General features: G+C 44.0%; 1 protein-coding gene and 1 long non-coding RNA gene across 2 annotated transcripts in view; one reads left to right on the top strand and one right to left on the bottom strand.

Moving 5' to 3' along the window:
* Window positions 1–6,892, top strand: part of PPP1R16B (protein phosphatase 1 regulatory subunit 16B) — a 67,020-nt gene extending 60,128 nt beyond the window's left edge. Inside the window, exons 8-10 of the mRNA XM_019539675.1 lie at window positions 731–860; window positions 1,474–1,642; window positions 2,516–6,892. Coding sequence (XP_019395220.1) covers window positions 731–860; window positions 1,474–1,642; window positions 2,516–3,034 — 818 coding nt within the window. The 3' untranslated portion in view covers window positions 3,035–6,892. The remainder of the gene's footprint in view (window positions 1–730; window positions 861–1,473; window positions 1,643–2,515) is intronic.
* Window positions 6,893–6,941: 49 nt separating this feature from the next.
* Window positions 6,942–8,503, bottom strand: LOC109313209. The gene is made up of 2 exons (XR_002101988.1): window positions 7,732–8,503; window positions 6,942–7,424 (listed from the first exon to the last, which is right to left on the bottom strand). It is a non-coding gene; the product is annotated as an uncharacterized LOC109313209 (long non-coding RNA).
* Window positions 8,504–13,569: the final 5,066 nt, after the last annotated feature.

Raw genomic sequence — 13,569 nt, 5'->3', positions numbered from 1 at the left:
GTCATTCTCCCCTTGTACTCGGCCTTGGTGAGGCCGCAGCTGGAGTACTGCATCCAGTTTTGGGCTCCACAATTCAAAAAGGATATGGAGAGGCTTGAGAGAGTGCAGAGGAGAGCCACACGCGTGGTCAGAGGTCAGGAAAACAGACCTTACGACGACAGGCTAAGAGCCATGGGACTCTTCAGCCTGGAAAAACGCAGGCTCAGGGGTGAGCTGATGGCCATCTATAAGTTTATCAGGGGTGTTCACCAGGATCTGGGGGAACATTTGTTCACCAGAGCACCTCAAGGGATGACAAGGTTGAATGGTTATAAACTTCTGAAAGACGGTTTCAGGCTGGGCATGAGGAAGAATTTATTTACTGTCTAAGCCCTCAAGGTCTAGAACAGCCTGTCATCGGAGGTGGTTCAAGCACCGACTTTGAATGCCTTCAAGAGACAATTGGATGTTTATTTTGCTGGGATCCTGTGACCCCTGCTGACTTCCTGCCCCTGAGGCAGGGGGCTGGACTTGATGATCTTCTGAGGTCCCTTCCAGCCCTCATGTCTATGAAATCTATGAGACACAGGTAATACCATCTGCTATAAATTATGGTATCCAGTGAACCTGACCTGACATTTCAAAGGTCTCGGGTTATCATATATGCTCCCTTTCGTCTGCTCATGCTATTGTAGCTGAGTGTACTACTATGGAACAGCCCAGTTCACAGCTTGGTTTGTGTGTGTCTTAGACCTGTGTGAAGAAGAGGAGTTTAAAGTCTTGCTGCTGGAGCTGAAACACAAGCATGATGTGATCATGAAATCCCAGCTGAGGCACAAGTCCTCCTTGAGTAGGAGGACCTCCAGCACTGGAAGCCGCGGGTGCGTATGAAACTTTTTCCTTCACCAAGCTTACCACAGTCCAGATTTAAAAGTACTGTTGCGGAAAACAGAATGCTTTAAACTTAGTACACATGAGACCAGGTTTTCGGCTCGAACGTTTAGTGGGTTCTTCAAGTGGCAGAAGCTGGGCCTGTTAAGTCAGGAAGCTTTTTCTTTGTTGAAATGGAGCTTCTTTCACCACCAGGCAGCACAGTGTCTGGAAAAGCAAGACTGTATTAGTCTGGACCATAACTTGGGGAATTGAGGTATCAAGTAACGGAGGTTCACCACCCTTTAATATATACTTTTGCCATTATCAGTTGGTGCTTCATGATATGCACTCACTTCAGCTTTAATGAAGGTGTGGGAAGAGGTGGATTTGTAGTAACGGTTAACACAAAGCAGAGCCAAGACACTCTCGTACTACTTGTAAATGAACACAAAGTCTACTAAGAATATGCTTTCTTTGAAGAGCTACTGCACATTTGTCTTGCACTTTTCAATGCTCTGTTGGAAAATGTAAAGTGCAAAGACCATGTAAGAGAAACTGTAGTGGAAGATTCAGCTGCCTGTCTTGCTAACACTTCTGCTCTTTCTTATACTTGTCTTTCAGGAAGGTGGTGAGGAGAGCAAGTCTTTCAGACCGAACAAACCTTTATAGGAAGGAATGTGAGAAAGAAGCCATTGTCTGGCAGCAAATGGGGGCAGCAGAAGAGCAGAGAAGTTCAGGCCACTATGGAGAAATTGGGGAGACTCGATCTGACCAAGAGAACACGGATCCAGTAAGGGACCCCAAGCTTCACTCCATGAAGTTGCATCAGAGAAATCATAGCAAAAGTCTCCCAGCAGAGTTGTCAAGGGAGCTATGTGCAGGGTTTGAATTGCATCCCAACTCTTGCTGGGGGGAGGGGGTTGTGGTGGTGGTAGCCAGAAGGAGCTGCTGCTGCCACCTGAGGCACGAGGTGGGCTGGGGGAGCTCTTGTCTCTTATGGGGGGGGGAGCTTGGCCCCCCTGAGCTCCCCCATAATTCAAACCCTGGCTATGTAGATATGGCATGTTACTGAGTGATCTTCAGCACTAAGGTGATGTATAGGAACCTAAGTCTCAAAAGGCAAGATGCTGATTGCGGTTATATTAGTATAAATTAGGAGTGCTGCCAGTGAAGTTGAAGGACTAGAGGGTCAGGCAATTGCAAAAAATAATTTTCTACTACTAAATGTATGTTTTGTCTACATTCAGTAGGTAATAATCATCGGTATTATACATTGGTTTGAGAGGAGCAGACTTTGTGTTTCTAGGAGAACCTTTATCATACCTTCCCTTGTTGTGTGTATTTATTTAATTCGCCTGTGGGCATGTTTATAACGCAATCTTTGCATATAATGACCTAGGTTTTAAAGGAAAACAAGTGTCTGACTTTTCCTCCATGTTAAGATGTAACTGGCTCAAGTGGACTTTGATTTCATCTAACGTGGACTTCAAAAGGGATAGTGGGTGGGAATGGAGTGATGTCAACCTTTTTACCAGAGTTGCTATTTGCCTTCAGGATTTGGTTAAAGGGGATCATCCTGCCTGAGGAGGTTGCACAAGATGCAGACTCTGCTATCCTGGAGAGAGAGCTGCTCCTGTTTCTAATAAATGTTTTCTCATTACAGAATTTGGTGCTGGAGAAGTCCACCCTCCTTCCTGAGTTAGCAAACAAAAGCACACAATGTGACTCTGAAAGCCCCCTTCAGAATGGACTCAGGGCATCTGCCAGCACTTACCAGTACTTCTCCAATGGGGACATTTGGAAAATGCACACATCTCCAGACAGTAATACAAGCCAAGTACTGCCCTATGGTAGTCCAGGCCTCCCTGACTCTCAGCAGATCTGGGATGCCTACAAGGAGCACAGCCATCAAACGCTCTCTGAACTGAAGCGGCAGCGGGCTGCAGCTAACTTGCTCAACCACCCCTTCATCAGCACCCACTTTGGCAGTAGTGCAGGAGGGATAGTAGAGAATGGGGGTGAGACCAAATCACACCTGATTGGATCCAGGACTTCTCCTTACAACTCCAGTGGGACTTCTGTTTATTACACAGTGTCCAGTGGTGATCCACCCCTCTTGAAATTCAAAGCTCCCATGGAAGAAATGGAAGAGAAAGTCCATGGATGCTGTAGGATTTCTTAATCTCATCCACTTCTCAAACCAGTGGAGACAAAAAGTGGGTAGGCTGGCTGAATCTATTACTTTCCACCCTGGCATGGGGACAACTCGGTGTAGTTACAGAAGACCTGACTCTGCCAGTCTCTTCCAGCCTTTTGAATAGTACTTTACCCTGCCAGTAACTTCCATCACAGTCAAAGGGGGAAGGCAGGTAGAATGAGGCCCACAGGGGACAAATGGAATAGTTTACCATGTGCATGTAAAAAGGACTACCCTGCCTTTTGCTTATTGAGAAAGAGACAATATTTTGATGGAAGAAATTATATGATTTTCAAATCCTTATTTTCAAGTCTCCTGCTGAGAGCCAGCAAGCTTCCTGAATGTGGCAGATTGGTCCTGACTTTTACCTCTGGATGTGATAAATGTACCACCTCCCTGCCCAGCCCCCCTCCCCCCCCCCCAAAAAAAAAAAAACAAAAAGCAAAAAACAACCAACAAAAAGTGCAGTTGGTCCTTTGCATTTGTGCAGATGAATAGAGTTTTGCAAATGGAAAATGGGCCATTGTCGTAAGTGTGGATTTGTTTGTACAAATGTGGAGTTGAGCACACAGCTGGTGCTCAGTGAGTGGTGCCTCCAGTATGTTCACCCACAGTCAAAAGCTGTAAACCTGTCTCTATCCTGCACTGCTAACTTAAATCAGGTGCAGCATGCTGCCATCAGATTTTGAGCAGATTTGCTGATGGAAACCCATTAGCATTCTGCTGATAGTCCCTGACAGCATAATTTTAGTTCTGCAGTAAAATACTAAAAGAAGCAATACTGAGATCAAAATTGCTTGTATTACCGAGACACTTAGTTTGTTAAAAGTGAACAGATCTTATTATTCTCACCTTCTCTATTGATGCTCTTTGTTTGTTTTCCCAGTCTTCTGCCTTACTAAAATACTATTGTATTTGAGTTTCCAGAACTGCAAGGCTTTGGAAGAGAAAACAGAATAGTTCTAGTCTCCCCAGGTATTGTGACACTTTATACCTGTGTGAGACAACGTGTTAACCTCAGTTTGTGGGCCTAAGCTACTTGTCTCCAAATACAGGAATCCTAAATCATTCTTTTAACAGTTGCGCATCAGAACAGGATGGAGACTGTTTTTAATTTTTTCCCCAGCCCTCTGTGTAGAGATAACTGGTGGCAGTATGGTAGCTGTCAACACAAGGCTCAAATACCTATAGTTCTTGAACAAGAGGGAGTTCACTCCCTTCCTTGAGCAAAAGCCATCACGCAGCAAGATGCAGCATTGAAGTTTGGAATTTGCTGATGGGATGAGATGCTAACACTTGTTCAGAGTTGTATGTGTTAACTGGGCACCAAGCTCTGAGGCATCTGTGCTTTGGGGAATAAAATCTTGATCAGTGGGGCTTTAGAAGTAAACTCTCACCTATATTAAAGGAGCTGGAAGAAGAGTACCTATCAGGAGAGCATCATCTCTGGGGAACTGGACACAGAAGTCAAGAATAAACAGGCAAAATATTAAAAAATGTTTTAAGTTGCATCTGCTTAATATTTGCATACAACTCTGAAAGCACGTTTGCTGCACAAAGAAGCCTGTGCACTCAATTACCTGTTTGCTTGTATATGTCCTGTGGGTCCAGTTTAGGCCTCAAAATCTGCAAAAATAGGATTGTCTAAATTCCTGACTGTATTGAGCTCTGCGTAGCATTTTGTTTGCACCAGTCTGAAATTCAGCTAACCATCTGCAATGGAACATACAATTCTTATCCATCTTCCTCTTTGGCTGGTAGCTATTTGAGAACAATATTGTTTCCTTCTCTCTAATTTCTCCATCGCTTGAACTCCTTATGGCCTGAAAGACCATATTGGAGATATTGGCATAAAGATAAAGAATTGTATTGCTCTGCCCATCCCAAACCAGAAATGTTTTTCTTCTGCTTCAGTCAGATGAACTGTGGTGGTAAGATGTGTATGTTGTCATGAGCAGGTTTTTTGGCAGGTACCATCATTTTATCAGGAAAAAGGAGCAGAGAACCTGGAGTGGAGGCCTCTTGTACACACAAAGCAAACCAGGCTTGCCTAGGAGGGGTTGCGTTCTCTGCTTTGAACTAAATTGGAGATAATGTTTTGTGAAATGGAGCCTGTACCTGAAACTGCATGTCCCATGTCACAGGGACCTAGCTGATCACTGTGTCCTTTGGACAAGTTGGGACAGAGTATTATAAGAGATCCTTTCAGGCAGTGGAGATGAGCATATATTATTACCACAGGAAGGAAATGATCAGGGAATAATCTTGGGTCTTTGAGGTTATTCTCAGACTGATTCCTTGGCACTCTGGACTCTGCCTGTACAATTATCTCCTTTGCAACACTGATAAGATAGAGGATGTTGGTGTAATGGAGGACAAGTCAGTCAGTTTTGTTCGGGTGAAGGCAGCTCTTTTTAGCATATTTAATCATTCCTATATCCTGTCACTCTTCTCCATTACTCCAGCCCCTTCCAGCCATGTTTCCTGGTATCCCGTCTGACACAACTGCCCATACATACCATGTGACCTGCCTGCAAGTCCTTTGACTTTTATGGGGAAAGGGATTCATAATCATCCCAAGTTCCAGGGAAAGGGACATATCAAATTTCCTGGGACAGTGTTGGCAACTGTAGCTTAGATATCACAGAACAGGAATGTTTCATCCTTTTAGTAGGCTGTACACATTTATTTTCTTCCATTTTGCTTGGAGAAAATTTCCCCTCTGTCCCCCTTTGAGACCCCAGTAACCCCTGCAGCAGAGTTAGGCCTATTCTCCCATAAACAGTTAGTTAACGTCAAACGACAGCCATGTGATTTTTTTTTTTTTTTTTTTTTTGGTCAGTTTTAAACAAGGAGTGACTATGAAGGTTGCTAACAGTTGTAAAAATTGAGAGGAGACTTGTACTCATATTTATCTTTTGGCAAATGGAATGCAGCTACGTGGATGCAATGGAATGACATCATTTGAGGTTTGCCTTCAGTGTCAATGGTTAATACACTAAAGCAGCATGAAGCTAGTCGAATTTAGACAATTAGCTCTTAGTGCACCAATATGTCATTCTATTTATATGTAAAGCCCCAGGATTCATTTTTTTTCTAGCCAATATTGGAATGTCTAATGAAGAAACAATAGATTTACTATTGTTGGGTGCCTTGGGTAGTAAAAACATTTTCTTAATTGGACTGTTTTAATGAGAAAGTTGGCTTTAATGCTTTATGTGGCTTTTCTAACTCCGCCACTGAAAAGATGATCTTCGAGGTAACTTGCTCCTGAGCTTTCTGATGGTGTCTAATGTAGGGTAATTTATCTCTATTCAGACGGGAGAAGAAATAGCAATTGCTCCATGTCTTTTTAAAGATTTGATACAAACTGTGAAAGTGGTGTAAGTTTCCAAGGGTGTCAGGGATGTTCTGGCTGGAATACCCATCTGGCCGTGGGAATCCGATACCAGCAGGGAAGTGCAGGTCTGGAATGAACAACTTGGATTCGTGTGCAAAGCAGTGGTGTGCACAGAATGAATAATTTGGAGTGTGAAATGGGTACTTGACCTGCCTGTAGTTACCCATTTTGTAAATATACATGCAGCTTCTTCTGGGTACAGCAGGTGCCCCAACACTTCAGCAAACACATTGCAGGTGTCCTCCTCTTAAGAACGTGGCCCTTATTTACAGGATTTAGTATAAAAACACTGCAGCTGCAGTTGTTATATCTAGCACAGTTAGCATCAGACTTGGGGCCATTTGTGTAAAATGCTGTGAGACGTGGCATATAGCAGCACGTACTTAACTTGACTGGAGAATTTACTGCTGCTGAAACGCTCCTGAAGATTAAAAAAAAAAAAAGTCGAGATTGGCTTGTCTAGCACTTCAGCTAACGGAATAATTTTTTTTTTTTAATGCTTTATTCTGGGCCTAACCACTCAAGCTACTGTGCTTCTTAAAACAAATGCAGCTACCTGGCACTGCCTTTTCTATATAGTTTGCTTTAGGCAAGGGGAACCTAACTCAGTCAAGGTATTATTGGTGCTATCACTGATAATACCTTTGTTAGACACTTTGTTAGACATGAGCCCAAAATGTGTGTCAGATCCAGTCTTCCCCAAAGTTTTTTGAAGGGCTTGAATCCAATAACTCTTCAGTTACTATTCACTGTAGTCTGAGCTGTATATGGGGACAACTTTACTGTATATAATATCTTCATGACATGTTGAAGCCATACTGCTTCTAGCAGCTACTGGGTAGTTAGAAGCTCTTATTAACAGGTGGAAAGGCCTCCTTCAGATGTAAATAGTGCCTGTGACCAACTTCTCCTTACATTGTGTCCATCCATGCAACCCACAGCACGGACTCCTTATTGTAAGAGATGCACCTGAACCTGGGGGAACGTTTGTTCACCAGAGTGCCTCAAGGGTTGACAAGGTTGAACGGTCACAAACTCCTCCATGACTTTTTCAGGCTGGACATAAGGAAGAACTTCTTTATTGTCCAAGCCCCCAAGTTTTGGAATAACCTGCCACCGGAGGTGGTTCAAGCTCCCACTTTGAACGCCTTTAAGACGCACTTGGATACTTATCTTGCTGGGATCCTATGATCCCTGGTGGCTTCCTGCCCCTGGGGCAGGGGGCTGGACTCGATGATCTTCCAAGGTCCTTTCTAGCCCTAGTGTCTATGAATCTATGAACCACAAAGTTGTCATCTGATTTTAGACATAGGACCAAATTTACACATCATCGAACTGCAGAGGTTTTTTTTTTTTTGTCCCCCTTGAGCAACACTGAGGTAGATCTGTAATATCTCCCTGAAGTTCTGGAGGGTTTGTCTCATGTTCTGGTTTAGTTCCACCTTGAATATATGATGTCAACACAGGGAGGGGGAGAATGTGCAAGGGAAGGAGATGGAAGAGTAATAGGGACAGTTCTAGTAAATAGCAATAATGAATGAGGGCAAAATCCAGTGGGCACAGTGGACCGTATTAATGAAAAGGGTGGAAACTTTTCAATTGTAAGTAGACAGGGGGTTGAGAGCACTTAGTGTCCCAGCACAGTGGTTTTGAGCCTTTTTTGTAGTGCACTTTAGCTTAATGTTGGGCATCTATTCCAGTAACCCCCGCGCTGGAAATGAAGTCAGTAGTGTAATGAAACAGGAGTCTCCCAAGAGGATCATTCTGTAGCAGGCCTTAGGAGCTTCACTAGTGACAGACTGCTGCAAGGTATTCACTCTGTGTCTGGATATACTAAGCTACCTACTGTGCTAGTTTAGCATAGCTGTGTACTTTCAGCCACTAGAATGTTTCGTGATGACAGCATGCAGTAGGTTTAATTTTTCAACCAAAAATTATTTTCCTAAAGGAAGACCGGGGAGACCTCTGAAAAGGTGCGGAGGGTGTATCTTTTTGCAAATTTTGAATTGCAGATTTGTCTTTCATTTCTTTCAGTCTCTGGGTTTCTTCTCAATGGGAAGTCCTACCTTCCCCTCACCCCTAAAATTCCCCAGCTTTATGTGAATTGAAGTACAATAATTCCGCCCCACAAAGAATAAATATATTTCCAATAAAAACTTTTGCCCCAAACAAATCTTCTATATAACCTTTCCTGAAAGATGCCTACCATTTTCAGCAGCCCTGTCACTGTGGCATTCAAAACACATGTATAACTAGATCCAGTCTTGATATTCTGGGCCTTGGTCTAACATTCAGATGTAGAGCACCTGTGAGTGATAGGCTTAGACTGAGTGGCAAGGCAGAAAGGGTTTATGTTTCAAGGCCTGCCATATACCTGAGTTTTTTTCAGCTCTGGATCCTTTCCATTACAACTTGGAGTAATCAGATACCAAAATAAAATCTGATGCCAGCATTCAAATCTGTATGCTCTTTCTAGCTTTAATCAGTAAGAGTGAAAGTAACACCCTTGCTAAATCATTTTAATGGCAACTAGCTGATTTAGAAATTTAAAGTTTATGTAAATCAGACTCTGGAATAGTTTTGAGTTTTGTCTGCTCATGTGGATACAAAATTAACTCTGAGTCCTTGCATATTTTTGTGACAGATGGTGTAGTGTCCTCTTGTTCTAGCCTATAAACTGTTGTTAAAAAAATAACTAGGCAGCACAGGCAGTGCCCAAAACATAATAGTAAAATGCAAGTTATTTTTGTACAACTGTACAATGGCATTTAGTTACTCAGCCTAATCCTACTGACCTCATGTAGGCAAAGCTGTTGAGAAACTTGTCTAAAATTTCCTACGTGAAAAGAGTAGGTTTGGGCTCTTTCAGGCTACACCTGTCACAGCAAATTTAAGAGACTATAATTTTCTGCTCTTGCAATTCCAGCAGTGGAAACAGAGAGGACTGAAGCAGTTTTTCCTTTTTGTTGCCCAGTCCTGCACCAGTGGAGAATTTTACAGGTTTTCTAGTAGACAGTGCAGATGCTGCCTGAGTGTAACCATACCCAACTCCTCAGGCTCTATGGATTTTGCAGTTTTGCTAGGAAAAGGAAGTGAATTGACTATAGTAGTGTTTGTAAGCCTTGTACAGCAAGCCAAGACATGTCAAAAGGATGCCCAGCCCCCTGCAATAATTCATAACTCCATTGATCTATAGTAAATGATGTATAAATAAAACTTGACAAATGTATTTTATGTGAAAAAATAATGTAAGAGAACTGTATATTGTATTAGCCGCTTTGTGTATAAAAATGGCATTTTGGCAATCAGAGTCTAATATATTTAAAAGTTTTTTTAAAAAGGATATTTGATATTGTATGGAATTGACCTATTGATATTGTAAGTATGAAAAGACAGTTTCTTAACATGTTGAAGCAATGCATAAAATCTTAAATTCTATGTAAATCTCATGCCAAAAGGGCATGACTTGACAGTATTAGTATCTGACTTCATTGTCTTTAACAGAATTATTTGAATTTTTTAATTTAAAATATATTAAATTTCTTTTAATAATATTAAGAACTGCAAGTGGGACCTTTATTTACCATTTTTATTTTTATAAAAAGATTTGTGTAATTTCTGAACCATCACAGCTACAGCATCACTTATGCTGCCATAGATTTCAGCATTTACCCTCTCTTTGTATCCCAGTGTATCTTCCCCAGTAGTGCAGCCATGGCTATTGTGAAGATAATCTGATGTCTGGAAGAATGGGCCTAGGCAGAAGGATTAAATGCAGTGATTTTATACCAATCTAGGATGAACAGAAGGGAATTTAGAAATATGAGAATGAGCTGGTAACCTAATCCCTGGTCTGGTGTTTACTGTTACAAAGAAACACAAGATTGCTTGAGATTTTAAGATTTTTATTGAACTGATCCTCCATACGTTGACTGCTTTCTTACCTTTTCAGATAGCAAGAATCATTACTTATTCTTTACACAGTTGAAGACTAGGCATCTGTGCTTGACATGTTAATCACCTCCAGGTTAGATTGCTGGAGTGCTCTGATGTGGCCAAATGTTACGGATACACACAAGCACAGAGAGGGAGCTATAGGGGGACTACAGCACCCCCCTGGCTCCAGCCTGCCTGCCCTGCCCCATGCAGATCTGGGGGGTATGTGTGCCATGGCTGTCCTGTGCCCTGCCCTGCCCCAGCTGGGCAGCACCTACCCCAGCCCCTGCTCCACTCCCTCCCTCACCGTAGGGGCCATTGGAGGTGGCAGTGACCCAGAAGCAGAAGAGGGAGAAATAAGGAAGATAGAGGGGTGAGGAGCAGAGATTGGAGCAGGGCTGAACCATAGCAGTTATTGGTGTTCTCTCTCTCTCTCTCCCTCTCTCTCTCTCCCTCTCTCTCTCTCTGTAGAGACGAGAAGCAGAGTCCAAGTCCTTGGTTGAAGACGGGGTTGGGGGGTGATAGCTACCTATCCAGGCTGGAAAGGGATCTTTGTCCAGCAGGTGTTGTCCAGAGGGGGGTCACTGGCAGGGCCTCTGGGTGGATAGGTGGTGTGGCATGGTGCTGGTCCAGATGGAGAGGGCATTTCATTGGGTCTATCTTCACAGCCCCTTTTTATGGGGCAAACTACCTCTGATCTCCTATGGGGGGGGGGCTGTCCAGGCAAGGTCAGCTATTTTTAGACCTACTGCCATCGTCTCTCAAGCACCCTCATTCATCCCCATTCATTAAGGAACCAAGTTACATAGGAGGAGTAGGTGCGAGTCATATGGGGATGGGGATAAAATGGAGGCTTGGCATTACAAGATGGAAACTTGACATGACTTATGCTAACATACATATATAGGCCTAAAACAGTAATCAACCAATATAAAAGTAGTAAAAAAAAATCAACACAAAACATAATAATTATCACTTATAAAACAGTGGATCTCTATATCAAAATAGCAGGGCACTTATTTGCAAAATAAGATGACCTAAAATAAAATGTTAAAGCTTATCCTACGTCTCACCTTGCTTATACTTATCTATAGGGAATAAAGAGGGAGAGAAAAAGTCAGAAATGGTTGGGAAAGGGGAGGGAATGCATTTTAAAATAAAAACAAAAAGAAAAAATGGGGGTTTTGCTGCAAGATGATCGTGTGAGTTGAGATAAAGCTTCAGGGAAGGAGCTGTGTAATAAAATGTTTTTTTCTTTTAAAAAGAAGTCACAAATGAAATGGGAATGCTACCTTTCAGTTGAGTTTCCCCTCCCTTCCAAGCACTTTCCCCCATGCAGAAGTTTACTATAACGCTTCTTTTTCCTCACCCATTGTTTCCTATCTAGACGTTCTTTTTTTTTTCAGTGTTTCATCACATTTCAAACTTTCTATCCCTTCTCAATACCCTTCTGAACAGTTTCTGTAATTTCTAAAGGCTAAATTCAACAGGACCGGAACTTCAGAAGGGTGCTGAGGGTTTTAAATTCCCCTCCTATCTTAATCTTCTACGTATCTTCTTGTGCTTATACTAAGCAACCCTCTGTGCTTTTCCTGTTCAATATAGCTGTATCTGTTCAACATGACCCAGCGAACAGAGTGCTTTTCAAAGTATTGTAAGACATAAATGAGTTTGCAAGCAGTGAAAAAGACCAGAGGTTCAAAGGTAAGGGACTAAGATAAGAATTGCCATTTGCTGGGTCAGACCTTAAGTCCATCCTGCCAAGTATCCTCTACTCGCATCTCCAAGGCAGAGTTTCAGTGGGCAATGTCCACTGGCTCCTTGGACTCGCTTAAGAGCCAATGGGCGCTGCTCAGTGTGCTCTATTTGGTGTCCCCCCTCAGTGCATTTGTTCTGAACCTTTGACCTCCGCTTCCATCCTAGTTATGTTTTGAGTTGCCCGAAGGAATCAGTTGTAATCTTTAGTGCCCTCCCTCTTAAGGGAGACTTACAGTATTACTTGGTGGGCCTTGTTGTGGCGTAACAAATAGGCCTGTGCCACGCAGGGGCAGAGTGGATGCTGAAAGGGAGAGTGAACTAGGTATGACCAGGGTTTTGCAGTTCTCTCACTTGCAGCCTCCAGCATTTAAGGTCTAGGAAGTTCTGATTCAGAGGCTGTAGACCTAACTCCTGTGTTTATAACTACTGATGCCCCTTTCCTCCAAGAATCTGTCCAATGCCTTTTTGAATCTGGTGAAGCTGGCATCACTGCACACTTATCCAGATTGAATGGCCTGTTCCACTTAGTTGTGAATAAAAGCAAGTTGGCAATGTTTAGTTTAGCAACTTGGAAGCTGCTTTCCTGAACAGTGAAGAAACTGAACCTGAACCCCCAGCCAGTGCTGGAGGCTGCAACCCCCCCAGACTGAACTCTCTCTGCTCCCTTTCTGGCTCCCATTTTGAAACCAGCAGCAGCCTGGGAGGAGGCAGCACAGACATGGTACAGAGGGCCCTCTGTCTGAACCCTCATGCAATGAGTTTTTCACTCAACTGACCATTTTTGAAGTGGACTGCAGCTGTGCACTCCTGTTTGGTCAGGGCTGTAGACCACTTTCTATGGCCAGATTGGGTGAAAATTGTTACTTCTGTCTGTGCCCTAACCGGTGTCTGAGCGGGGAGCGAATCTGAGAGGGGGAGGGAACCACAGGAGGCATCTGCGATAAAGAGCCACAAGGGGACACAGGCGCCTGCCTGGGAGAGCTGCGGGCTGCCAAAGGAACGATTAATTAGCCTTGGCACGGTCAAACAGGGGCCGAGCTGTGCTCCCGGCCAGCTATGCTGGTGTACCAGGAAAAACTTCCTGGGTGTAAGAGGTAAAGCTCTTGCTGAGGCAGTGCCTAGGCTTGGCTCCTCGTGCCTGGAGGGCTCCCGGGGGCAGGGGATGGTGCCGCTGCCTGCAGGGAGCTCGTGGCAGCACATTACAGTTAACATGAGCAGCCTCTTGCAGCTGGCGGCGGTGGGAGGGGCAGTCCCGGTGGGAGCGCACGCCCCAGGGGGCTCCCAGGGGCCCGGAGCTGAGGGGGACCGACCCCGCAGCCCGCCCGCGCCACCGCCGCGGGGCTCCGTGGGGGCAGCCGAGCGGCCCAGACGGGCGCGCACCGCCTCCCGCGGCGCAGCCCGTTCAAATGCAGCCAACCAGGCGCGG

Source organism: Crocodylus porosus, unplaced genomic scaffold (genome assembly GCF_001723895.1).
Source record: "Crocodylus porosus isolate Cpor-Errol unplaced genomic scaffold, CroPor_comp1, whole genome shotgun sequence".
NCBI lineage: Eukaryota > Metazoa > Chordata > Crocodylia > Crocodylidae > Crocodylus > Crocodylus porosus.
Note: the sequence above shows the minus strand (reverse complement) of the source record. Positions and strands in the feature narration are given on the sequence as shown.